Raw genomic sequence first — 27,099 nt, 5'->3', positions numbered from 1 at the left:
CTAGTCTTCATTAAGAGGTGCTTCTCTCTTCCTTGCATCTACATTGAAAAGATTAAAAAAGGAGAGGCAGTTAAGTCAGACGGTTCTGACAGCATTCATCTGAAAACTCAACCAGAACACAGTTGGTTTGTTTTCAATGGACAGCACTTTCCACTTCAGACTCATGAATTCACTACATGGACTGAAACACTGTATGAATCCACAGCATGTTAATGAGATAGTCATACCAAGGTTTTATATGTTTGCCCTGTTGAAACTGAAGACAACTCATTTAAGTAGCCCAATAAACTTTCAGACTCCAGATCTGTGATACATTTCCTCCCCCCTTGCTCATGAACCCCTTTTTCAGGGTCAGGCCAGCATTTGCTTTGCATACCAGCCTCAGAGATGACAACAGCCTGTTCTGAAAAGCATTTGACTAATTATGACTTTGCTGGTCCCCAGCTGCATAGCACACATTTTAAAAAAGAAGAGTGCTCTCACTGTATTTTGAGGACCTGCCTGAAGCACCAGATCTTAAACTGCTCCCAACAGCAAACCTTTGAGCACAGCCCAGGTAGGGTGTTGGAGCACATCTGGACAACTCAGTCCATTACTCCAATAGCAGGCAGTGCAGCAGCCATTAGGAAAGCTGGGGTCATCTCTTCCTGGGCTTCTTCAGAAGTGTTTCTGGGCTGACTTTGAGCTATCTGTGAGACTCGGTCAAACGCAGGTAACTCTTGAAGTGCACCATGATCACAGCTACTCTAGCAACTGCCTGCTAAAAAATGCACTTACATATTTTTCTAAACTTAAGTTTCTTTCCAACTCAATCTATACATTCCAAGGTCATTATGAATATCCCCACTCAGAAATTACTTGTAAATTAAAGACAAACCTCTTTTGCATTACTGTAGGCCCCAACTGCCCTTCGTTAATGTAGAAGACGGGCCCTATTTGGCCAGAATATTCAGAGAACACGATTATGAAACTGTTTGTGCAAGTCCCATGACTTTGTGCGAAAAAAAGTTTGTACAAGACAAAATATTCTTCCCAAATAACAAAAGAAGAGCTTAGAGATTCCCGGTGAGTGGAGCAGCCACCTGGAGTAGGACAAAATCTCAGCAGCCATTTGGGAGAGAAATCAGAAGTGGCCTCTCCTGTGTTCCCCATCACACTTATCAGGGATACTGAGGCCAGGACTGAATAAACTGTCGCAACTTCTCTACTTCATATAGAATAACTGACTAGCAATTAGAGACAAAAAAAGCTTCCTAAAAATGAATGTCATACCCATCTAGCTGCAGAGTGATTCCCAGTCTGATTTTAGAAATATCAAAATGCATTGCATTCTTTCTGGTGAACACTTATAAAGGAATCATACCAGTTAAGTTCCTGAACTTTTTTTTGGCTTCTGCTCTTTCTTCAGCATCAAAATACCACACAGTCATGGCATATCTACGAAAGAAAGAAATTTTGTTTGTTTCAACTTTTGCTATTAAAATAGACCCCTGGAGTTTTACGCTCATGGAGAAAGGAAAAAAAAAAACCCACCAAACAAACCAACCACAAAACTGGATTAGCAGATAAATAGGATGCAAATGGCACATCTTCATAGGCAAATAAACGCAGCATTTTAAATGTGTATTTTATCAAGACCAAAATATAGGTGAGAATTTCTGCTTGGAGGCACAAGAGTACACAGCCCCTGGTAACAGAGGGCAAAAGTAGCTTACAGACCTTTGCACTATTTCTGTTTTGGGACACCTGTAGGCAGCTTAGGGTTTGCCCTGTGCCACACCAGCTGTTTGTAGCCTGTTGACAGATGGTAGCCCCAAGAATCCCCACAGCATTACAAGGGCAAAAGTATAACCCAGCATCTCCCAGTTAAATAGCTATGCCTGGTTTAGAAGATTTCTCATGTCAATGGTAAAAAGGTTGGTTTTTCTTCCCCAATCACACAAATCTTATCATTCAAGCTTGTTATTCCTCATCTGATGAGAGAACTCCCACAAAATCCACTCATACTCTAGGTATCTATTTTTTATGCCCATGTGTATTTAAACAAACACATGATGGACGTAATTTTAGCTACAAATATTGGTAGAAGAGATGCTTTATTTTTTTTCCTGGCCAAATATCAATACCAAATACACTACTTACCTGGTTGCATAAGAAGGCTGGACTTCATGTGGGTTCCTTCGATCTGACCAAAAAAAAAGTAATCGGTCAAAAATCGGCTCAACATCCGCTACATAGGACTTTCCTTCTGGGAATATCCGAAGAATTCCACCATGCAGCTGAAAGAAAAGGAAAGGTTGCTTTTCACGCATATAAACACCCTCACATTCATGCAAACAATGACTTACTTCTCCCTCCTCAGAATGCAACAAGTGTGGAATAAACATCTAATGATAACCAACACAGCTACATGACAACACTGGAAAACTGTACACTGGCCACCTTGATTTTCCCCAAACAGTTTGTAATGTTTCAGCATAAACATCTGCCTAAAGTAAATGAACCAAGATAAAGACAACGTTGGCCCTGTAACAAACACTGGGAAACTTCTGAGCTCCCAGTCACACCTCTGGAACTAGCGTATAAATACCACAAGGCAGGTAAGGCTACTCCACCTGACCAGCCTGAGATCAGACTCTCCTCCCAGCAATTGCTAGATACTGCTTATGGTATTTCAGAGCCCACATCTGATCATATAGGAGTTAACTTTTACATGCAGGGAAGAGTGAAGTCTGTTCTGTCGTTCGATTTGTAATAAATTTCTCATAAACGCATTCTATCTCCCAGCCAGTCTTTTCCCTACTTATGACATACCCTGGTTTCTCTACCACATTATTTCTGCCTTTGCACTTGCCACAAGTTTCAGGGGAAAAGTCCTGTGATCTGCTCGCACTGCAGAAACTTCAAAAGATGCAGATGAACTCTGCCTCCTCCCTTCTGCTGTTAGAGGGCTCATTGGGAGGCTTTTATGCCGCATCACAGAGGACAGGGAAGAGGCTGCCAACCCAGCCTGACTTAGTACCTCCATGTGGCAGGCAAACCTCAGTAAGAAACTATTAGGTCAGGCTTAAAGCAACATGGCTGCTTTCAAAGGCCAGCATAGTTATATTACATCTCCTCCAGCGTACATTTGCATCAAATTAGTCACACCCACATAATACTCTCCACCACCATCCTGGATTTCAGTTAGCTTCCTTAGTGTCCACTTGGATGTTTTCTCACTATTAAAATAAGAGTGCAGGGCACAAAATAAATGGGATATTTGCATTTCCTCCCACATCTTCTCCTTCATTTTATTACATTGAGATGTTTCACTGTCTTATTCTCTGTAAAGGACTGTGGTTTTCTCCAACAGTGCATTTTTCAGTGGCATATTGCCTCTAAATCTGAACTCACTTTTGGGGGCTCTAGTATTTATGTGTGCTTAAAAAGCATCCACCTAAAGTGGCCAAGACAGGTTAGAGAGACAAAAAAAACATTGTGTCATTTTCAACAGGTAATCCATATGAATGGTTTGTGCTGCATTATGACAACAGAAGTGTAAAGAGATACCCTGCAATTTTTAAATCCTTATTTTGTTTCTAACTTTAAGGTTTGCTAAATTCAAGGGTGACTTTATTGCCTTATAGTAATACAGGCAGAAACAAGAGCACTGTCCTGTCAAGAGACCCACTGGTGGAGCCAAAGATGGAGAAGACAAACCAAGCCATGTGCTCATTCATTCCTCTTACTAAGCCCCATCACTTCATAAGTAAGAAAAACCACAAAGGCAACTGCCTGAAGATCTTCTGCAGGTTAGCCTGAAGGAACAGTATCAAGAATGCTAAAGGCCCAAATTTGGGCTGTCATTTTATTCTGCTCCCAGAATCCACTTGTTCTTTAGTGGATTATGCTCTTCTTCCTATTGCTCTTTCCTCTAAACAAAGCGTAAGAGCCAGCAGCTCAGTACTTAGAAGCTTTACCCTATAGCAACAAAACAGTATGTGTGTGGGATGGGAGAGGGGAAACAGTTCAGATTCTTATTTCCAAAAGGCTGTCATAAACACCAAGAAAATAAACGTAGAGATGAAGAACGGACTAGCTGTTCAAAAGTTCACAGAAACAACTACAGCTCCAAGGCTCTGTTTCTGAATTAGTTTTGTCTTCATGTTCTGCCTCAAACACATGGCTTACTCACCTTGGAGTCCCAGTTCTTATTCAGGTAATAAATACAGGTGATGCAGCGCCCGTCACCATTTGGATTGTCCACATGTCGAACATACCCAGTTCCATTGCCAGGGTAACAAGCGACCATAGCCTGAATCAAAGATAAAGACTGTGAAAAAAATAAACTCTACAAGACGCCCACCTTCAGTTTTTCTTTGCTAAGCATCCTCCCACCATCAGTTTGGCTCAGTATTTTCCAGATGATCAATCCAAAACCTACAGCAGACACCACTAGAATGTATCTTTACACTCTTCACCAGATGAGTCAGCCAGTGTGAAATTCCACACTGGAAATAAATATCCTTCATATTTCGCAATGTATACACTAAAGTAGGAAAAAAATTCTGAATTAAACTAAACCACTAGTTTGTATGGTACAAGCTTACTGCTCTCTCCAAGCTACATGACCTTGTGGCAGTTTCAGCTAAAGTTTGCTTGGGTTTCTTCTAAAGATGAGTAGTCATCGCAAAACTGATTTGCCAGTCATAATGAAAGCAGAAAGCAATCCCAGGATGACATACCTCACTACCACCATCCTCCTCTAGTCATATCTTCTAGCCCCTGTCAACCCTACGGTCCAACACAAAGTGAGAGTCCCCAGGAGGTGTTGGTAGAAGCCCACAGAGCAAAGTCTGCAAAAATCTGCAACTCCTTTGTGCTGTGTTTGCACAGGGCACTCCATGTTTGCTTTCATGGACTGAGCTACAGAACTAACCAAACAACTTTCAGAAGCATACTTCTCCCTCTGATCATCTCCAGACTTGCTGACACAATGGCTTAAATCACTGTTTGTTTAAATTTCACCTTGGGTGATAAGCATAACATGAATTACTCCGAATCACACAACAATCAACAGGTCTTAGAAGGGTTTTTACAGCAAAAACATATTAAACTTGAATTGACACCATTAGCAGCCTAAGCAGGATACAGAGAAGAGCAGGTGAGACTGCTGGTAGGGTACCAGATCTTTGTCTCAGAGTTACTTCTTCACTACTGGGACTACTTGGTAATGATACCAGTGACCTTCCATAGAGTTTACTCCACTAAAGCTGTGGCAGTATAAGTCTCATTCCCACTCCTCTGACATCTCCTTTCAATGCTTGACAGTATTAGCAGCAAGAGTGATGGGAGATGATGGGCCACATTTGGTTGGAAAACTGGACACAGTATCCAAACATGGCTTCCCCAGGGCTGAGGAGAGGGCGATAATCACTCCCCTCAAGCTTCGTGCTGTGCTCCTGTAAATAGTGCCCTGGATGCTGTTGTGCAAGGAGGATGCTGCAGGCTCATGTTCAGCTCGCTGCCCACCAAGACCACCAGGGTCCCCAAGCTCACCGGAGGGAGAGCAGAGCTGCTCCCCAGCCTGGCAGTCCCCAGCCTGTACCACTGCAAAGGGCTCTTCCTTCCCAGGGGCAGGACTTTGCGTTTGCCCATGCTTAATTCCATAGCATTCGTGCTGGCCTGTTCCTCCAGCCCATCTGGGTCCCTTTCAGTGGCAGGCCTGCCCTCGAGTTCATCAACTGGTCCCACTCAGTTTGGTGTCATCTCCACACTTGACAAGAGTGCACTCTGCCATCTGCTACAGGTTACTGATAAAGGTGGTAAACAGGTCAGGTCCCATGAGAGATCCCTGTGGTGCTCCATTTGTTACCAGCCTCTAGGTACAATACGACTGATTAACAACCACCCTCCAAGCCCAACAATCCAACCAGTTTTTTACCCATCTAGTTTTCCATCCATCCAGACCATATGATCCTAACTTTGGATACATGAGTATTGTGCATCTTTGTCCCACAGAATGGGGATGTGATTGTGCAACACTTGCATGACTTGCCCCTAATTATCTGCCAAGCACAGCTGATAGCACTTAAGATGGACAGTATAGGCTTTAGTAAGAGCAATTAAAATTTTTATCTAGGAATCCCAGAGGTCTTGTTTTCTGCTCCCAAGCACATGCTAAAGCCATGCTGTTCTCACGGGACATGTGACCAGCTAGATTATAGCATATGCTGCTTTAATCACAAAGGTAATTTTACTGTGCCAACACACACTGGCACAGAAGTTACCATTGGCCAGCACAGTGGATCCCTTGGACCCTCAGCTACTAAGAACAAAGATCTATTCACAGGAGTCAGCCAGTTAGGACAGGTATACATATGCAGCTGTGAAAATACTGCTCTGCATTTCAAGTCATGGATTAATTGACTTTCCTTCCTCCCTACAAGCACTAGCAGAACAGTACCTGCAGGCAGCTGTAAGTCACCAGAGCCTGCTCCTCACCTCACCTGATACCTCAGGCCACAGCTGCTTGGGGGGTGGTGGCCTGCCGGGGCAGGAGACTATGCTGAACAAGAGTGACTATCTGTAACTCCAAGTAATAAGCCCTCTTCCATCACACCTGGCAGCTGGCTAGATGCCTTGCCGTAGGTCCTGTCTGCTTGCTGTCATTCTGCTGTTACAAACGGCTCCACAGCTGAACTTACCTTTCACTAACACCCTGATAACAGCAGTATGGGCCTGCTCACAGCCTAGCACTGGAAACAAGTCTATAAGGGGCGTAACCCTAGTCGAAACCACAAGTCAGCTGTACCTGCAGTGTAGAAATGGTCCAAGGGAGCTGTACCCTCACTGGTGAGGATAACCCCCTCGTTCATCCCCCTCATCCCAGATGCTAGCACTGCACCCTTCCCCCATCCCACTCACACGGAGCTGGATTAGGTTGAACAATTAGAACAGTAACCCTTTGCTAAACCTGATCCTCGTACACTGGGGAACATGACCCTGGAGGCTGAGAGCACAGAGAGGGCAGCGATTCCAGCAGACGGGCAGGGCGAAGGGCTATGCGCGCCCACATCAGGCCTGGCTCAGCACAGCTCTGCTAATCATACCAGAGGGATGACGCACAGTGGGAATAAAACTTTGTTCACTGATAATACCTCATTTTCAAGTCAATATACAGGATGAAACTATGGAGGCCTTAAGGAAGTCTCTCTTTGGAGAGCAGACATTACTCCAAGATTACCAAATTGCCTAAAAATCAATCCAATATTACTACTATTTTTAATGCCACAATCAAAAAGCTGCTGAAGAATAATAGACTGCAGGCCAAATCTTTAAAAGGATTTAGGTGCTTTACTTACTACCAAAATCTGGGCAGAAGGCCAGAGTTTTCCCCGGCCTCCCCTACATAACATGTTCTCTTAACAGAACATGTGCTTTGACTCCAAGACATTGGTGCATTATTTATTTATTTACTGCATGCACCTTTTGCAACTGCAACGCACAGAGTCCCTGGGGATGAAGAAGCAGAACAATTCCCACAGAATCCAAAAGCACTGGCCACACTCTAGCTTGACTTTAAGAAAAGAAAAGAGGGGGGGAAAAAGTTTTCTAGTAGCAGCAGTGAAGGGAGAAAAGCAGAAGTGAAATATCCTTCTTCCTGGTATGGTAAATATTTGAATGAAACCTTAAACAATGAAGGGAAATCATTCTGGTCCTCCTAGAGCCTGCTGAAACGATATCAAGCTTTATCAGAGCACTGGCTGGAGCAGCTCCAGAACAGATCAAGCTGGCCTCAGCAGGGACTCCAGCTCTTAGCACTACTTTTGGATTCATTCAAAGCAAACAAGAAACACGAGATGAGATGCATGACCCAGACTTAATTTAGTTAATTGGCGAAGAGTGGCATTTGCCAGTTTAGTGCACAGGCTACCTACAAGAGCCAGAGACTGGATCATAATAATCAAACCATTTACTAGGTGAGTAAGTGGAGTATCAGTAAAAAAGTTTCCTATACTTTCACTATTGTGTCCAGAAGAGCACACTCCAGTTTTGGAAGCATCTCCCTTCATTAACCAACTCCAAATCTAAACTATCTATAGCAGGCAGTAATGAGCAGGAATGTACCTAAGTACTTTTTTTTTTTTTTTTTTTGCAATACAATCCATTACAATGGCTGCTAGTTGGCTTAACTTCCCAGTGTAAGCACACAGAGCAAATTTCAGCACTCTCCCTCCCCCCACCCCTTATTTTAAGTTAAATCAGATGAGTTTTTCTTAAACATCAGGTGGACACTTCAAAACTGATATACACATGCATGCCTTCGCAGTTGCACACACCCCACCCCCCACAGTTTGAAGACATAAGCTATCCTGGTCTAGTTGACAGTCATAAATTAAAGCCTGCAAAACTATGAAAATGAAAAGCAAATCATCAAGACTGCAGTTTCTGCACTGTCATTTTCAAAGACGTTAGGTTTCCCAGGAGGGTGCAAATCATCCACCAGTTAAACAAGCAGTAATTATCAGCTTTAGTAAGGAGCCAGGAATCATCAGAAAATTCTGCACTGCACAGAAGCTTGCAAAAATAAGTTATTCATCATTCAGTTTAAGTATTACACTCAAGTCAGCCAGAGAAATCTGCAAGTCAATCTGCAAGACATCAGCAAGGTTTGGAAGCAGATAAAAAACAACAGTTCCATAGAGAGGATTTTTCCCTGCCTCCCAGTGCTTCTAGCAAGGGGAAAACAAATTCTCTTAGCTGATAGCCAGGACCATGCTGTGAGGCATCATTCTGCCACATTTCATAAAATAAGCAGCACTGAAGTAGACTGACACACGGAACAAAATGCTTCAGAGAATACCTCAGCTAGAAAAAGCTTGTAAGTAGAAACGAACAGTGCTTAATAGGAAGCAGTGAAGACTGCAGGTCAAAAGGAGATGCTCTCCATGCCTGCTAGCCCTAAGCCAGGGCCCTAGTGTACTCCTAGTGCAGGCCGTTTAGGTGGCATCGTAACCCTATACTGATCCAGTGTTTTCCTCCCAGAACTAATATGACCTTTGCAACCAGCAGAGAAGATTCTGACCTGTGTAACTATCCTGCCAACACCAATCACCTTTGCAGCCTAAGCTAACGACTCCACAATACGCTTTTCCATTTTCTGTACCAGATTGGTCCTGCATATGTTGAACAGCTGCTACTTTTGATCCCTAATGTAGATCATCTCTGCATACAGCTTGTACATCAAATAGTTAAATTCAGAAATTACTTGTAAAGTCTGTTGGATTTTACGCTGACGGTTGTGTAGAAAACAAAAGTATTAATAAGAATTAATGGTGCTATAGCCACTGCAGCTTTCAGATGATACATTTTTGTTTGGCTGCACACTCCCAAGTTTCCCAAATTTCAGCCCAACAGTCCTAAGCTCAAGCACAAACAAAAAAATCACTTGACCAGACTTTAGGAAATGAGGACTACCAGGATTCTCTTGGTTGACTTAAGTCTGAGTGCATATTGTACTCAACCTGATTTTAGGTTGTAGATGCGCACAGTCTGTACAGCCAGAAAAAGAAAGGCACACAGCATGCTCTGCATTAAAAGAACATGAGTAGTCTGACATTTCATGATCAAAGACAAGAGATTCTCAGTTGAGGCTTGTCTGACACAGGCATAACAGGGTGTTTCTTAAGTACTTTCTTGTTGCACCCAATTGCGCCCAAGTGTTTTCTACCAGTAGCTTATAACGGTTAAGCATAAAATATTCATAAACATTATTAAGTATTAGTTTGTTTGAATTTATGAAAGTTAAAACACTCAACTGCTATAGTGATGCATGAACTAGGAAAATTGGTCTAATTTAATACTCTCTAGAGATGGGAGGGAACAGAGGGAAGAAAATAACACCAAAAAAATCAGAGATATTAGCTTTCTGCTTGTTCGAAAGGGAATCACCAATTACGGGGGGGGGGGGGGGGGGGGGGCGGTGGGGAACACGCAAAACGCTGCTCACTTCGGTCATGCAAAACATGTAATGGGCTTCAGTGTCAATATTGCTTGAGAAACCAGTACCTCATTTCCTCACCCATAGCTTGATTATCAGTCTTCAATCAAACAGTTGATGGATTTACAGAGCTAAACCTAGCCACCTCCTCTTTGATCAGCTTCTTGCTCAGAGGTGGAGGCAAGAGACGGAGAGAGGGCAAAAGTTGCGTGCAGAAGGACACTGGTTTTAGAAATTAAGAAACACTGAGGAAAGTGCTAGAAGTTGGCAGGGCAAGACATGTGCACCTTTTCCCTTCAACTTTTCATCTTCATACACAGGCCTAAACCAAAGCCATATGGAGGACATCTGAAAAGCAAAAAAGCCAACAGAAATAACAATAAAAAGCCTGGGGAAGTTACCCTCTTTCATGAAACACAAAGCAGATCAAAACACACAAACTCAGTTACAAGCATAGTTTGCTGAATACTTCCTTCATTAGCTTGCAGAAGTAGTCCCACATAACAAAGGTACCTTGGATGCAGGTGACAAGTGTCGACTGAAGAGCCAAATGAGTCATGGCAAACAAGGTATGAAAGACTGATAGATGACTCGTCTCTGGAGCACTGTATCTTGGACAGATTGACATGATCACAACTATGTTTGCTCCTTGCTCTTATATCAGCAACCCTGAAAATGTTAGCGGAAAGAACAACATATTTCTATGGCCAGAGATGCAGCCACACAAGTGAAAATACATTCATTCTCAACATTTATCATCTCAGGAGCACAATGCTGTTTTCACAATGCCCAATGTTAATAATAGCATTTCTGGTGGGCAAGTACTCATAATTATAGAAAAATACTGTTTCCACAGATAGCATTCTAGCTAGGTGGTCTGGTACTTGCTTCTCCCTGCATGTATGTGACCTTGATTACAGATTAGCTCTTCCAAGAACTGGAAACCTCATTTCTCCCTTTTTATTCTATTTGTTTTTTCGTGTGCACCATTGTAGCTGGATTATTGTTTCCAGGTACAGAGACACATTTTGGAGAATTTTTTGAGGAAAAGCCTGAGAGTGGGAATTGTGCAAAAGACTACTGCTCTCATCTGCAGGAAAAAAATACAAAGATACTGGTTTATCTTTGCTTACCAACCAAAAGACTATTATTACCCAATACTATTCTAATTACCACAAGATGAAAAACCGTTCCTGTTTATTAAATTTCTGTTTCTACACTTAGTTCTAGAAAAGAACTACCTATGAAAACTCTGTTCATGATTATCTCCATGCCACACAGCTGTTGATGACTGGCATGTTATCTAGTGGTAGCTCAAGGAGGCCCTAAAAAGCTTTCTAGTATTTTTTAAAGCTTTCAAATCTTTGTATATCTTTTCAAATCTGTTTAATTTCTTTATCAATGATTGGGATGAGGGGATTGAGTGCACTCTCAGTAAGTTTGCAGACAACAAGCTCGGTGGGAATACTGATCTGCTTGAGGTTATGAAGGCTCTACAGAGGGATGTGGACTGGCGGGATCAGTGGGCCAAGTTTCAACAAGGCCAAGTGCCAGGTCCTGCACTTGCATCACAACAACCCCATGCAGCACTCCAGGCTTGGGGGGAAGAGTGGCTGGAGAGCTGCCTGGTGGAAAAGGACCTGGGGGTGATGGTCGACAGCCAGCTGAACATGAGCTGTCAGTGTGCCCAGGTGGCCAAGAAGGCCAACAGCATCCTGGCCTGTATCAGAAATAGTGTGGCCAGCAGGAGTAGGGAAGTGAACGTGCCCCTGTACTCGGCACTGGTGAGGCTGCACCCCGAACACTGTGTGCAGTTTTGGGCCCCTCACTGCAAGAAAGACACTGAGGTGCTGGAGCATGTCCAGAGAAGGGCAATGAAGCCGGTGAAGGGTCTGGAGAACAGGTCGTGTGAGGAGCGGCTGAGGGAACTGGAGTTGTTTAGTCTGCAGAAGAGGAGGCTGAGGGGAGACCTTATCGCTCTCTACAGCTACCTGAAAGGGGGTTGCAGTGAGGTGGGAGTCGGTCTCCTCTCCCAAGTAACAAGCAATAGGACAAGAGGAAATGGCCTCAAGTTGCACCAGGGGAGGTTTAGATTGGATATTAGGGAAAAATTATTCTCCAAAAGGTTTATCAAGCACTGGAACAGGCTGCCCAGGGAAGTGGTGGAGTCACCATCCCTGGAGGTACATAAAGGACATGTAGATGTGGTGCTTAGGGACATGGTTTATTGGTGGCTTGGACTTGGCAGAACTAGGGTAATGATTGGACTCAATCTTAAAGGTCTATTCCAACCTAAATGATTCTGTGATTCTGTTCATGTAAGCTTGATCACAGACTGATGCTGCTATAAAAATGAGCTCCCTATTAAATGAACCTGTGATGGGGCTTAGGAAGCTTTTCCAATGATTGGCAGCAAAATTTAGTTCTTCATGGCCTGAAAAGTCCTATTAATGTGAAGGACAGCTTCAGCTTGTGATTAAATTTTGTTTCTTTTCTTAGCAGAACACCCACTTAGAGATAAATCTGGATGCCCCTCAAATTCAACCTGGCTGCCAGGGCAGTGCTGCTGTGAAGTGGGAAGGCACGGAACAGCCATGCCTCATGTCAGCAGTGGCCATCTGCAACAGCCAAGAGAATAGTGAGCATTTGCAAACTAAGCTTTGGAGACAGCAGCGAGTTTTGTTGAGTTGTCCCCATTGCTGGATACTGTGAAGAGGCAATTCAGGAAACTGTGGAAGGGATAAGTTCATCAGGCTTCTGAGAAGAGAAATCTGACTTGTGGGCTCCTGGGCAAGAGACTCCCAGGCATTCAACTACCACTGTATACAGTCTATATTACTTGGCTTTAAAAAAAAAAAGGTAAAATAACATCTCTTGCTTTCAGACCACCACCCAAATTCTCTGTGTTCAGCCTCTGGGCATGGCCAAGAAAAAACAGAACACCAAAATTTAAGGAAACAAATCTAAAATTGCCATGGGACCAGAACTGTTCTTGCAGTGAGCATCTTTGTCTCTTCTAATAATTAAAAAGGTTAACCTCATTCCTTGTATGCTTAACTCATCTACATATTTCTGCATGTATGTCAATTAATACTTTCCTCCAGCTCCCCAGTGCTTCTCTAGTCTTCTGCAATGGTAAATTCAGGTAAGATTTTATTTTACATCCTCCTCTGCCCTAAAACTACTTTTTAGGCTGCAACGTTACTCAGTCGTTGTGCCTGGCACGCACACAGAGACAATACAGTTTCAGAAGAGATTAGCGAGCTGCGAAGAGCTGGCATACCATCACGGCAGGACCCGAAATTTAAAAGGCTATTGCCAGTGAATTAGTTCAGTCAAGGATATTCAGATTAAGTCTCCAATTAGCAGCTGTAAACATGCGCAGTGCATCAATGTATCAATAAAGGCTGTTTCAGTTTAGAAAGACCGGCCACCCCTGCGCCGCGGAGCCCTGGCTTCAGGCCAGCGAGATGATGGCTTAACGACAGTGCTACGTGCGGAGCGTGAGGCGATCGGCGATCAAACACAAACTTCACTCCAGAGTACACTTCAGAGACGTGGCGAAGGGACGAGGGGGAAACCCACGCTTGCAGCGCACAGACGCTCAAGGCACTTCTCTGTTCTGGTTCTTACTGGTCTCCCTCCCTCTCCAGCTGCACACACACACATACATGCTTATTTCCCACACTTTAAAAAAAAATACTCTGTTTAATTAAATTTTAGGATTACTTCTGCCTGTTCTTGAAGCCCTTTCATCACCCACAAAACTCTTTTCAGTCCCCTCTCCCCCAAGAACCAAACCTGGACAAGCTGCACTAATGAGAAAGCATCCCAAGCAATCAATGCAGACAGAAACCGTCCCCTGTAATGAGTCCCAGGGGACTCGGTGACAAGCGCCACCCCTGCAGAAAAGCAAATTCGTAAGTAAGTGCAGGCTCATTAAGGAAATCTGTAAGCACCATCCCTGTATGTTCAGGTTCTCAGCAGGGAATAAAGGCATGGTAACCAGCATAGACATTCTCTGCAGAATATCCTCATCTGTGTGGTAGAAAGATAATTTCAGAGTTCCTTAAATATTCCAGCCTTTCAGTCTTTGTCAGCCCTTAAGACTTTTTCGATTCTGCTACTAATCACCCAGCAGGTTACACCACTTTTTTTTTCCTGCAACATTTAAAGATCTCCACATATTTTGATGCTTTTGTGGGGGTGTGTGTTAAAGGTCAGGAAAGACAGCCACAACACAGACAAACCGTGTTTTGCTGGTGTCAGAGTTGCCCAAGCTAGCCAACATCCCTTTTTTACTATTATCCATTTATTTTTAGCCTGTGGGCCCAGGGTGAGTGAGCAACGCTGCCCACAAAGCTTTTACCAGCTCACCCACAGTGCGCAGCACCCCAAATGCTTCCCCTGAACATCTTGCTTCAGAGGCTCACAGGGGGTATCCCTGGGCACCCACAGGCCGAGGAGGTGATGAGCAGCCACCACCTTGAAGCACATGAGCCAAGAGGAGGACCCAGCCATGCCACTCAGTTCCTCCTTGGGACCACCTCTCACAGTCTCTCATGCTCCCACCACGGTGGAGGCAGCACCACACTGAGGAGATGTTTTTCTTTGTCCCCTTTGGCTCAATGATTAAGTCTTTCTCTGCTGCCAGAGAGGAAGGCAGGTTCAGACTAGCGCCGTCACACTTGGCAGGTACCCCAAATGTGCCTCAAGGGTCCTCCCAAAACCGTCAGAGCCGTCTGGGCTTCTGAGGCTGCTAGGACATTACTGCACTACATAAACAGAGAGATGAACCGTTCTCAAGTGCTTGTTATCACAGCAGTAGCACCAAATTAAGACTAATTGATGAGACCAGTTATATCCTATGTTAACTTTGGAAGGAAGCCATCTCTCTCACCCCCCACCCATCTTTTGCTCCCCCACCACCTTTTCAGAGGACCTTGCCTAGCTAACAGTACATTCATTCCTGCATAGGATTTTGTGTAAATTAATTCTTACGGGTAAAACTCATTAAAATTACCTGTAATAAATTACAATTTCTACTATGCTTAAACAACATGTAGTCTTTACATCCTAAGGCTTTGCCTGCATGTAAAGTTGCACTGCTCCAACTACACATATACATTACAACAGTGCATCCTCTCAAGCACGGGTGCAATTAAAGTGGATGAATGTGTATACAGTGACACAGGAAGGGAAACAAGCTATTCCGATTCAAAGCCGTTTTGCATTAATATAACTATACACCTATTCTAAGGTTAGGCAATAAAATGTACCAGTAAAAAAAAATATCATTCTAAGTGTTGGAGGGCCTGTGCTCCCCACCATCTATAGACAGTTGGTACTTGCACCACTAAGGTGTGTGTAGACAGAAACTAGGCAACTCTGAACAAAGAAAAACATGTATAAACACAAACATGCATGCACACAACAAATCGAGCTCCAGCCTTACATTTGCACATCTTAAAGCTATTCACAAAAGCTCTCAACTCAGACAAGGAAGGCTCGTCCTAAACCCAGCTGCGAGGCAACACCAGATTCCAGATTGGAACGTGGGCTGCTGAATTCCCACTTCTCTCTTTCCACTGGTCAAGCCTCTCCCACGGATTTATGCTGCCACCACCTCACAGAAGAGACCAACCCTACAGGCTGGTTGCATTGCAGCTGCTGCCAGGGGCTTCGACCCACTGGCTGGGGCAGTGGTCCTGCACAGGGACGCAGCCATGCCTGAAGAGTTCCCTTCACGAGCTTCCCCTCCAGCCTGTTCACGTCTACTGCTCCGCTTCACTGTGGTCCCCTCTGGAGCCTTACCCAGACATTCCCACTGCAACTCACTGAAGCAACAGCCCTTGGGAGGTCTCTCAAGACCCAGTTCAGGACTGGGTCTTAAAGTAATAACGTTCTTCAGCATTTAAGCTAGTGTTTGCAGGAAGCACAGCCACGGTTGAGCAGGGAGGTGGTCTCTCTGGTGTGGGTTCAGGATGTTTCCTGAGGATGCAGAAAGCCTGGAGTGGTCTTTCTGGCTCTGTTCCCTCCTTTTTCCTTTTCCTCTCCACAACTTTTCCTCTCTGGCAGCCAGTGTGATGACAGCAGCATGTATTCTGTGACACCGCAGGGGCAGCTGGGGGTGAGCCAAGCTGGAGGTTGGATGGGGGCTGCTCTCCCAGGATGCCAGCTGGTTGGGCAACCAGAGGAAGCAGCCCTCACCCCTGTCTCTCCTGTTCCCTGGGATGGAGATAAGAGATGGTGGCTGCACAGGCATGACAGGCTGTGGTAAGAGTGGTGGTAAGAAACCCCTTGGTGAGGGGCTGGAGCTGGAGGTGTGGGGCACAAGTGCTTCTCTGCAGCAGGAAATGCAGAGTGGGAAGGCAGGACAGGTACGTGCTGGCAAGTCAGAGCTATAGGGCTATATATGCATACTTAGGCATGGGGGGTGAAGTAGGTACTGTGTCTGCCCATAGCTACGGTCACTATTGGCACAACCAGTGCCTTTCCTAACTGCAGCCAAGACACTGTACTAATACAGCTCATAATTAGCAGCAATAGCTTCTACAGATGGCAAACAGTGAAACAGGCTTTTAACCCAGTGCCAGGAAAAGGCAAATGTAAACTATAAAATAGAAAAAGTATTTGTTTCAGTTGTAGACACCTTAGATGTGTCAACAAACAAACGAACAAAAACCAAGTCAACTACATTTTCACGCTTGCCAAGAAATTATCACTGTTAATGTAAGACTGGCACTGAGCCTTTAGGTCACCAGTTAGACGTCAGGTTTTGCACTGAGAAATATAATGGTAAAATGCACAACCTTGACACTTCAGCCTTTGACGACCATCGAATGTTGAATTATAGTAAATTTTGCAATAAGGACCAGCATTTGCAAGTCCTCTCATTTCTCCTCCACGAAGAGGAAGTCTGTAAGCAGTTAACCAGGCAGTGAGTGACCCTTCCTGTTGGCCTGCTTCAGACACCACGCACATGCTCCACAGACAACAGAAGACAGAGGACAAGTTAATTTAAGGAAGCGGAAGCATTGGTGAATACTGTAAAGAACAGAGTTACTGATACATCCTGGGGGACCCTATTCTGTTTGTGTACATCTAGTCATACGCCATGGTTTACATGCTTTAACAGCAGGACATGTTGCAGCATTTACAGCTAAGCTTCTCCTTTTTCCACTTCTTAAACCACTTCTACCATATTGTCTATGGGAAATCAGAAGGGGAAGGTGCAGTTACACATAGTCTTCAGCAGCAAGCACAATGCCCTAACACTGTTAACAACCTAGGAACAGGCAAGTTGAGGACTAATTGACACTTACCCCTCCCTCTTTTTTTTTTTTTTTTTAATATGTCCTCTTCCAAATTCCCCTGGTTCTGCCTTTTTTTTTTTTTTCTACTCACACGGTCCAGTGAGGGGCTGTGTGCAAGAGATTTTTGTCACTCCCTCGAGCCTCGGGGCAGTGAGGAGGCTCCATGCTGGCATCCACTGCCTCAAGCACCTTGTCCAACAGGGCATCACACCCCAGGATTTTTCCCATTCAGAGTGGCACCCTCCAGCCTGCACTGACTAGCACCTACCTCCCTGTATGCATTGCTGGAATAACTGCTACTGTTAATGAAGAGGTCAGATAAAAATCTTAAATGCTGTCTATAACTTCCATCAAGTAAGGCTCCTTGCTCCCTTCCAAGACACCATGTAAAAGATAGCCTGCATTTCAAATCTAAGACAAAATGTAGACAAAGACCATGGACTGCAAGACAAATCACTGCAACTTGTCCTGAAGTTTTCTAAACATATTCTAGCATAGTCTAAGCCAAGCACCAAAGGATGTGCTTCAGTCCCATTGATTTGAACAAAAAAACCTAAAAAAAGTACTTAAGTGAATTACTGAATTGGGGCCAAAACTTTGAAAACATTTTCCTTATCAATTTGTATAAAATTACAGTGCAAGACATAAGCAATGATTAATTACTATTATGATTAATTACTATTATGACCTGCAGACAAGAAAAATGCAAACTTATTTCTTGTTTGGATTTCAGGTCCAAAAAGAAAGCCCAGAAAAGAGCCTGTTGTGACCAAAGGATTCGTATGAAGTAGATAGACATGAGGCTCAAAATTGTTATCTTTGCACTACAAAGTAGGATGCAATTCCCTGATTTTTGGCAGAAGAAGAGGCTACCCTGCCATTTCCAGCTGACAAAGCTTTGGACAAACTGTTTCCAGTATGTGCAGATAGCTTGCTATGCTGTACTCCTGCAATTTATACTATTAGTTTTAAACAGGGTGGCTGGTGGCATGAACATTTAGTAAGCCTCTACGGAACCATTATGGTCAGCAAAATTTGTTGCATTACTTTATTTATGAAAAATCAGAGCAACAAGTAGCTTGTTTAACCAACTGCTTTCTATTAAGTGCTTTGCATGGTGGCACTAAATTTCTTTTGTCTACTAATCTTATCAAAACACAATTACAAGAAAAAAAGGAAAAGCTCCTTTCTGTCACTGAGAGATAGTAGACCCATATGTGTGAGTGAGTGATGGAGGGGAAATGGGGCTTACAGCTCTCCAAATCACTCGCAGGGACAGTCAGGAGTGGTGTGCTGATGGAATGACATGCCTGTGAATAGCTTAAACAGTAGCAGACTGCTTGGCATGAGCCTCCTTCAACCATTTTCTTCCTCCACCTCACTGCCTGAACAGCTAGAGTGTTCTTGCTTTTCTGACCAACTCCCTGTCATCTCTTTTCAATGCAATAAAAGGTCTAAAACAAATTGCCATGTAATGTTATGCACCAATCAAAATCTTTTGTCAAGCCTCACCACGTTCTGTGCCAATGCATTGGTTATTCAGCCTGAAACCCACCACAAGGGCCACCAGCTGCCCTAGGCACAGGTACCAGAAGCCGTTCCCATAACACCTCTACTCAAGAGCTCCTCTGCTAATCCAATAAAACCTTTTCACAGAAGCTTAGGGAATCTTGTGCTGCTGGCAGCTTTCTAACAACGTTGTTTCAGTCTTCAGCTTTGTGACAGAAGGATTACAGTCATGATAAAGCCAACCCAGGGCTTCATATTCCCTCGAGTTGGTATGCACATGTCCTCCTTCTCCATAAATCTAAAACCGGCAACACTTACTCACAGGCTTCCCTTCCTGACCTCCTCTTTCTCACAAGCTGTCCACTGCAAGATGGATGACCGATATGTGGCCTGCTGGTGCCAAAGGACCACTTGTCCCTGACCTATTACACAATGGGAAAAGGCAATCCAATCGAAACAGGAGCAGGAGAAAACTTTTTTTTTTTAAGTGAATACCTTAAAAAAAAAAAGGTACTTAAAAAGTACTTTGACTTTGTAAGAGTCATCTTGAAACATTTGATAAAAGTACTGATCACTTCCAAGTGTGTCAAGTCTGCTCATCAAACATTTCATCTGATTAAAAATGCATTCATGTTTGGGTCATTGTGGTTTTATCTTCTCCCTCTATCCCACCCCTTCCACATATGAAAGGAATTACTAGGGGAGTACAGCCACTGCTGAACATCCCCATGACCACTACCCCGGGGGCAGGGGGGGGGGGGGGGGGGGGAAGGAGGGACAGGGTATGGGACTGACATGACACATAAATCTGTGCAGCATAGGAGAAAGAGGAAGAAGATGCTTCCACATACTAAATCAAGCAAATTGCTCAGGAAGCAACATGCAGGGTAAGGCTGCATTACATTGAGCCACCATCCAAATAAGTTTGGAAGTCAAAGAAAGAAGAGTTTACTGCAAAATCAAAAAAAGACACTGGGATTAACACAAGCAGCTGGAACCCTTAATGCAAAGAAATAAGTTCACTTTTACTGTGTACATGCTGCCCTGCATCAGTGTTATAAGCATCAATGCATCTCCATTTAAACATATACTGTTATTAGCAGTGAGCTGTAATGAACTGAATTATTCATTTAATAATTACCTTGGGAAAAGGCTGTATACAAATATTAATAGCAAGGACCAACTCCCCTCCCTCTCAAAATGCAAGCTCAGCAGGAGGGGACACTGAACTCTGCATCTTGACATTTTCCCAGGTGGCTCTCCCAAGGGTACTGTGCCTTGCAATGCTGTACACACCCCTGCCAGTCCAAAGGACAAACACTTCCCATACCCAGAGGCATTAATGCCACCTCTATTACAGTGTCCCTCCCCATACAGCTGTGGAAGGTTTATACTGACATTTAACGACTGATGAGCCCTCATACAAAAACAGAGGCACATATTTACTTAGGGCTTGCAAGTAATAGGATATTGGCAGGCACGCCAACAGGGCTATCACTACAATTCTCTGGCTTTAAGAGCTGGCATAGTGGTGCTGGGAAGGATTGGTACCAGAGCAGTCACAACAATGGATAAGAAGGTATCAAAGAAAATGCGCTACCAGTATGGGACAGATTGTGGAAAACTTCACTGCTTTGCTATCTCTGTGTAACTCCAGAGTCTACTAAAGACTCACTAAGCACTGCTCAACTGCAAAACTACAGACAATATAGAAAAAGTCAAGTAACCTGCTCTGATGCCACAAACACGTGCACAAGCTTAGGATAAACAGGCCACTGCTCTTTACATTGCCCAATAGCTCAGACTTACTTCCCTTCTCTTGCAGGATTAGGCCCCTTCTGCCTTCCTCTGCAACTATGACTGTAAAGCACATGGACATGCTCCTAATGCAGTGTAAGAAAGGTCACTGCATGGACAGATTTTTGCACAGGAGAGGGAAAGGAGGAACAACAGCAGCCACCTGGCTGCCAAAGGCTCTGGTGCAACACACACTGAAGATAGCACACTTTTTCCACTGCCCACCATAGAATAAGTCTACCACTGCACTACAGTCAGGTTCTTAAGAGTGTGATATGTAACAGGTACAGAATTCAAGCTGTATGTACCTTCAACACCTGAGTATGAATCAAACACCATTCCATAGAGGCTACCCATGCTTCTGAGCCCATTTACAGATACCCACATCGCTGTCTGTAAAATATTAACTCATTTCTCCAATACAGTGTCCCTGCTGAGTGAAGAAGCAATCGGAAAGATTTTCCAAGTGCCTCTTTCAGAGAAGAAGCATCTTTTGAAAGTTTCAAAAAGCCATTGAGAATAATTTAATGATGAAGAAAAACAAGAGCTAATATGCCCAGGTTTATACTCATTTAATGCTCTGATTGGCAAGTAAAAATTATACATTCCTGTGTATAATTAACAAGGCTAACTAATCTTGCTTGACAAACACAGATATAAACATCAGTTTTGACACCAAGCCAAAGCAACCACTCTAGGATCTGTGCCAATGATGAATTCCTCAGTCTGATATCATAAAACGACTTGTCTGTTGTATTTACAGTTCCAGTGGCTCTGGACTCTGTCGGCAGCCAGCCAGAAGAACAGATTTGAACTTACCCATTATGCTAGAACATGTGCATTTGATTAGAAGAAAGAAATTATGCATATTTCTTCCGGATGGTGGTATTCATCAGACCTTCCATTGTAAACTAATTGCAAGGCATACTGCTACGCAAGTATCAAAAATCCTTTGTTACATATAATAAACCAGTATGTTCCTATAGGCAGTATTGCTCTTCAGCTCTACAGCCAGTTTTCTGTTATCCTGGTCCTAACATCCGCACCTCACAGTGAAAAGCTGCATTTTCTGATTTATTTTAATTGCAATGGGTAGAATTTGAATGCTAAAGAACAGAACTTTTCTTTCTTCATACATAAATGCAAAAATATCTCACCTCATTACCTGAGTTATGAGGGTCTGGGTAAAACAACTCAACCCAAGCCTGTGACATTTCATGCACTTCTTCAATACTCAGGAACAGAAATCTTGGTAATGACCTGCTAGATAGAATAGGCCATGTTTCAAAACCTACCTAAGAAGATCCCAGCATGTGACAAGCAGAAGGGCTCGCTCTGACTTTCAGCAAACACCCACTAGCCATGAAGTGCCACCACAAAAAGACCTGCTTCTGCTGCGACACTCAGAGAGGGCGCACCAGGGTGGGGTGAGCAGGAAGGTGTCGTGGATACAAGCAGAAGATGCAGACAACATCCCGTAAAAAGTGAAAGGCCCACACAGAGATTTTGAAGCAAGTGTGGTCAAGAGGGTTCACATCCCACAGGGACTCCTGAATTAACTAATCTCGTATTGAAAACACAGACCATACACTTGACACAGAGTGTTGAGCACTTGGGTTTTGAGCTAAAAACATCAGTCACGGGCTTCCTTCAACATAGGTCAGCTCTTTGGATTATAACTTCTTGCCTTATTTTCTAACCAGCAGGGCTCACTAGGGTCCAGCAGGCACAAGATGAGCTCAAGGTCCCCAAAGGCAGCCCTGACACCGATTTCAACCCATGATGGCACCCAAGAGGGTACCGGTGACTTACAGCAGGACACACTGCTGTCAGGACCTGGGTGCAGAGTCCATGCAGAGTGCAGCCACATCAGTTCAAAGTACCTTCCACCCCTCGCCCATGAGGGCCAACGCAGCCCATTGGCAGCACGTCAAGCGCTGACTCAGCCGAGGTGGCCCAGGGCAGCAGGCACTGACAGTGTCACTCTGGGACTCTGCTTGACCACGAGGAGAGCTGCCCTTCTGCAGCAGAGGCAAAATGTGAAAGGGGGAATAGCCACAGCCTCTCAGCAGCAGATGAGCTACTCAGGCATCCACTGTGAATGCAGCTTTTACGTTTCTGCACACTGGCCAGCTGACTGGGTTCCTGCCAGCCCCAGTCCCCTGCCTCCCCACAGGAGGGACTTCCAGGGTCCAGGGCTCCTCAGGCTCTGCAGTATCTGAGGCTGCCAAAGGGACAGATATCCCAAACTCCACAGCACCTAGCACAACTTCAGCTACTAAACTAAAACAAACAAACAAAAATTTCTCATGTCTTGAAGGAGAAATTCCTCACATGGCTTCTCTTCTGAAATTTTTTCCTGCCTTTTTATGTTGCTTTTTATTATTTATTTACAATACAGGGTTTTTTCTACAGGGCACCTCCTCAAGCCCCCACAAATACCAATTAACCTCAAGAAGGGACTTTGAGACCTGAGGAGTCAGAAGCTGCAGCACATCAACCTTTCACCCGCAGTCCTGGGAGCATCACCTGACCCAGGGGCGCTCCAGGCAACTGCCCTCACAGATCAAGCTGCAGCCTTGCTTCCCAGCCTGTCAGCTTTTCTCCACCAAGCATCAAAGCTCCAACAGAGTGGAGACAGTTCCTCAAAACCACACTAAACTCTGTTCTCTGGCCAGAGTGTCCCTATGCACAAGGATATGAATCTTCTCACTCTGAGGAAAAGACTGAACCCAGGTCAACAATGCCTCAGTGATACCCTTAGCCATTTACCTACCAGAAGAGGTGAACCATTGTATTGTTTTACTAGAAAATTTTTACTAAAAAACCTAGAAACTCTAGTTGAGGAGAATGCAGAAGCCAACAAAAGCAGTGCATTGGGTCTGTCAACAGTACAGTCCTTTAGAAGAATGTTATCTTGTTATTTTGATCATTTAACCATGTCAGCTAATATTTTAAAATACAACCTACTCCAAAGGTAGATTTGGATCACTGGGCTGCAAAGATGAAAGGTTACATTTCATTATCACCCTTCAATTGTCAACCAACAGCTCTTAAGAGTATCCAGTACCCTTGTAAAATTTTACTTCTGTCCATGCTCTTTGATGCAACCTTAACTTTCTTGTAATGCTGTTGAAATTCATTTGGAAACAGAAAAATCCTGACTGACTCATTTCTTTCATGTAGCTACAAGGAAAGCATCCTTCATTGGACAAAAGTCATTCTTGTCGTCTTCTGTTTGTGTAGCTACAAAAACAGCATGAAGCACATCACACTAAGCAGATAGTAAGCTGACGGAATAAGCAAACCTCTCCCCCTCTTCCAACACTTAGGCTAAAGATTAAAGTCATACTATTGGTTTAAAAGCACGAACCTCTAACAATAAGGCTGGTATTACAGAGATTCATTTCCACGACAAGAGGAGTTACCATGTAGCCAAAGGCTTATACTTCAAACAAATTGGTCTGGACTCTTAGCTCCATCCAATACCTATATCCCAAAACAATAAATTATAGTAGCACATGTCCAACTAAGAAGTTTTGGTCCAGTTGCTTAGAGACACCCCACATCCCTCCAAATGTTTAGCTATGGAAGTTTTCTGGACATCCATTTATGTATATAATCTAGCAGTTAAAATGAAAATACACTTAATATAAATCGGGGGGGTATGTGTACGCATTCACAAGACTTTAGAAGACAAGCAAAATAAGTAGGTTTAATGGTGGAAGGGAAATGTCTATAGGTGATGTGGGAACCTGCATGCACTGCAATAGTCAGCTGGTTAGTCACTAGAATAATCTTCCTCCTGAAGGCATCCCACTTCTCAGATGGGAGCTGCTATTCCAGGACCTCACCTATCCATGGTATTTATTACTATAATAAGGGGATTGGTTACTATTAACTTCTGATGGAAATTCCTCCATATTTACTTTTACAGATGATACTGAGTCCCTTTCAGCCCTGGACTGCTGTGTAGCACTTTCATGCACTGTTTGGAATCTGACATCTTCCACGCTAAAGTACAAGGGCCAAAAGTCTCTCTTTATAGCAAGCAGATTGGTATCTATTCGTAAAACAAGTTCTGTCCTCTCTGTTATTACTATTTGTACAAAAATGACTGCAAGAACACCACAACTCAGTTTTAAAATCATCTTTACAACTCACTGCCACTCCCCAAAAGAGCCTTCTCCCCAGCCAGTGCCAACAGCCTTCACGCATCCAGTTGATTCTTAATCCAAATACCTTGTAAAAATGCTGGGTAACCTCCTTTCACTCCAGTCCAACTTTAACGTAAGCTCCTGTTCCCCCCGCCCCAGGTAGCCAGCAATGCAATGCAGCAACGTACTTTCAGCATCAGTAATCAGGCAAACAGAAGTCACCCAGAGAAAGAACTAGTATGACCTTAAAGGTATGCCAAAGCAGAATGGTTATTTATACCTCCTAACACCAGGGGCCCACCGGGAATGAGTGAAATCCAGTCCACTCGCATGCTAAGCCAAATCTACCCAAGCTTTAACTGAATTGATGATCAGTAGTTCAGTGGACCTAAGCACAGAAGCAATGTTTCAACCTTTTATTATTCCCAACAACGTGTAGAACTGTGCGGAGGTGGGGGGGGTGTTGGGTGACTAGAGGTGATCCCAAGCAACTGGAAAACATCACCATACTGTTTCCTTCGTTTTCGGGGAGGGGGGGGGGGAAATCTCAGTACCACTCACATATGCCCTTAATTCAGTGCAAGTTAGGACCAAAAGAAATGCCTAACTTTTCACTTTTGTAATTTTTTTAAAAAGTTTCATCGTTTCTATTTCTGGCATTTCTCTAAAAGGAGTGGATATTTTGAAAATGTGCTATATATTATATAACAACTCAGAGATAAAGAAATGGGGAAGTTTTCAGCATTCAGGACTGTGAAGGAAACTTCGTTCCAAGCCAGTCCGCCTTGCCGCAGAAAAACAAGGACAGAAAACCCAAGTTACCTCAAACTGAAGTAATGCCATTGTAAGTGCAAATAAACTCTACTGGGAAAGAAATACAAGTGTCCTCTCCATTTCCGAGCAATAAAGTCTAGAAAAAACAACTTTCCTACTAAAAAAAAAAAAAAAGTTCGCTGTGCTCAAGCTGAGTACCTCCTATTTTATGCCACATACCCAATGCAGTACCGATAACCTCGTCCAGCTGTAGGACGCTGGCATGAGTTAGACCATCAAGAGTACTTTGGATAACACCATCACATGGGCGCAAACAACCAAATAACCGGATCCGAGCCGTGTACGTGTGCAGGGAGGAGGTACCTCCGCCTGAAACAATCGTCCCGAAGAAAGCCATGGTCAGGGCTAGGCTTTTTTGGCGGGGTACTCCCCGCGTCGGCGGTCCCCGCTCTCCGCAGCTGGGGCGAGCGGCAACCGGGCTGCAACCGGGCTCCAGCCCCCGCGCCGGGAAGCGGCGTGCGGCAGCCCCCGGGACGGCTGCGAAGTGATCCCCGGTGGCACACGGAGGGCACAGGCACGGGCCCGGCCGGGGTCCCGCAACCGAGAAGCCCGGCGGAGACGCAGCTCGGGGCACCGCGGCGAGCCGCCCCGCAGCGCCAGCGGAGCGAGGGACCCGCAGCGGGCAGCCCCGCGGCCGCGTTTCTCACAAGAGCCGCGCACCCGACCGCCGCCGGCAAGGTCCGCCGAGGGGCTGCCCGCCGCGGGCGTCCCCGGGGCGCCGCAGGGCGCCTCGGCCTCCCCCGGAGCGGGGCTGCCCGAGCCAGAGGGACAGCGAGGAGGCGAGGCGGGGAGGGGGAACCCGCGGAAACTTTCCGCCAGGTCCCGCCGAGAGCTGCGAGGCGGGTCCGGCCGGCCGGGAGCCGGTGCCCCGCGGCCCCCTTACCTTGGATCGCTCCTTCACGTAGTACTTGCCGAGCCGGCTGCCGCAGTACATCACCAGCCGGTCTATCAGCGTGAGGAGGAAGTTGATGGCCTCGCAGCCCTCCTCCGTGCCCCCGATCCACTTGATCTGGTCGCCGCGGAGGTGCCGCTTGGCGACGCCGCGGCTGGGGCCGGCCAGCTGCCCGTCGGCCAGCTCGCCGTCGTGGTGCATCCGCTTCACCCGCTCCAGCACGCAGTCCCCCACCACCTCCCCCAGGAAGTTGTCCAGGTAGCAGAAGCCGATGTCGTGCAAGCAGGGCACGACGTACTCCAGGGCGATCCTCTCCAGGTCCAGCCTCATGATGTGCCCCAGCGGCATGGCGCGGCGGGGACGGGCGCTCTGCTGCCCTGCCGGCGCCCGCGTCGGGAGGCGATGCCCGCCGGGGCCGCCGCCGGCTCCAGGCCGAGCCGGGCAGGGGCTCCGCCGCGGCGCGGGGCCAGGCGAGGCAAGGCAAAACTTTTGCCGCGGACAAGTTGGGCTGCGCGGCCCGGCGGTGCTGCCGGAGCCCGGCGGTGCTGCCGGAGCCCCGCGCTGCTACCGCTGCCGCTGCCCGAGCAGCGTGCGGGATCCCCCGGGGCC

At 45.2% G+C, this 27,099-nt stretch overlaps 1 protein-coding gene across 1 annotated transcript; it reads right to left on the bottom strand.

The window, feature by feature from the left end:
* Positions 1–26,838, bottom strand: EGLN3 (egl-9 family hypoxia inducible factor 3). Its single transcript, XM_086463233.1, has 5 exons — positions 26,482–26,838; positions 4,178–4,297; positions 2,143–2,279; positions 1,364–1,437; positions 1–38 (listed from the first exon to the last, which is right to left on the bottom strand). Exons 1-5 carry the CDS (start codon positions 26,836–26,838, stop codon positions 1–3), a joined length of 726 nt encoding a protein of 241 aa, XP_086319359.1.
* Positions 26,839–27,099: the final 261 nt, after the last annotated feature.

Source organism: Leptosomus discolor, chromosome 3, assembly GCF_034619465.1.
Source record: "Leptosomus discolor isolate bLepDis1 chromosome 3, bLepDis1.hap2, whole genome shotgun sequence".
Taxonomy (NCBI): Eukaryota; Metazoa; Chordata; class Aves; order Leptosomiformes; family Leptosomidae; genus Leptosomus; species Leptosomus discolor.
The sequence above is the reverse complement of the archived record's forward strand: the minus strand, read 5'-3'. Positions and strand labels throughout refer to the sequence as shown.

Coding starts and splice junctions, on each gene's coding strand:
- EGLN3 (XM_086463233.1), bottom strand. CDS start 26,838: ATGCCGCTGGGGCACATCATGAGGCTGGACCTGGAGAGGATCGCCCTG. Junction 4,298..26,481: donor ACGTGAAGGAGCGATCCAAG/GTAAGGGGGCCG, acceptor TCTTTGATTCAG/GCTATGGTCGCTTGTTACCC. Junction 2,280..4,177: donor ATAAGAACTGGGACTCCAAG/GTGAGTAAGCCA, acceptor CTTTTCTTTCAG/CTGCATGGTGGAATTCTTCG.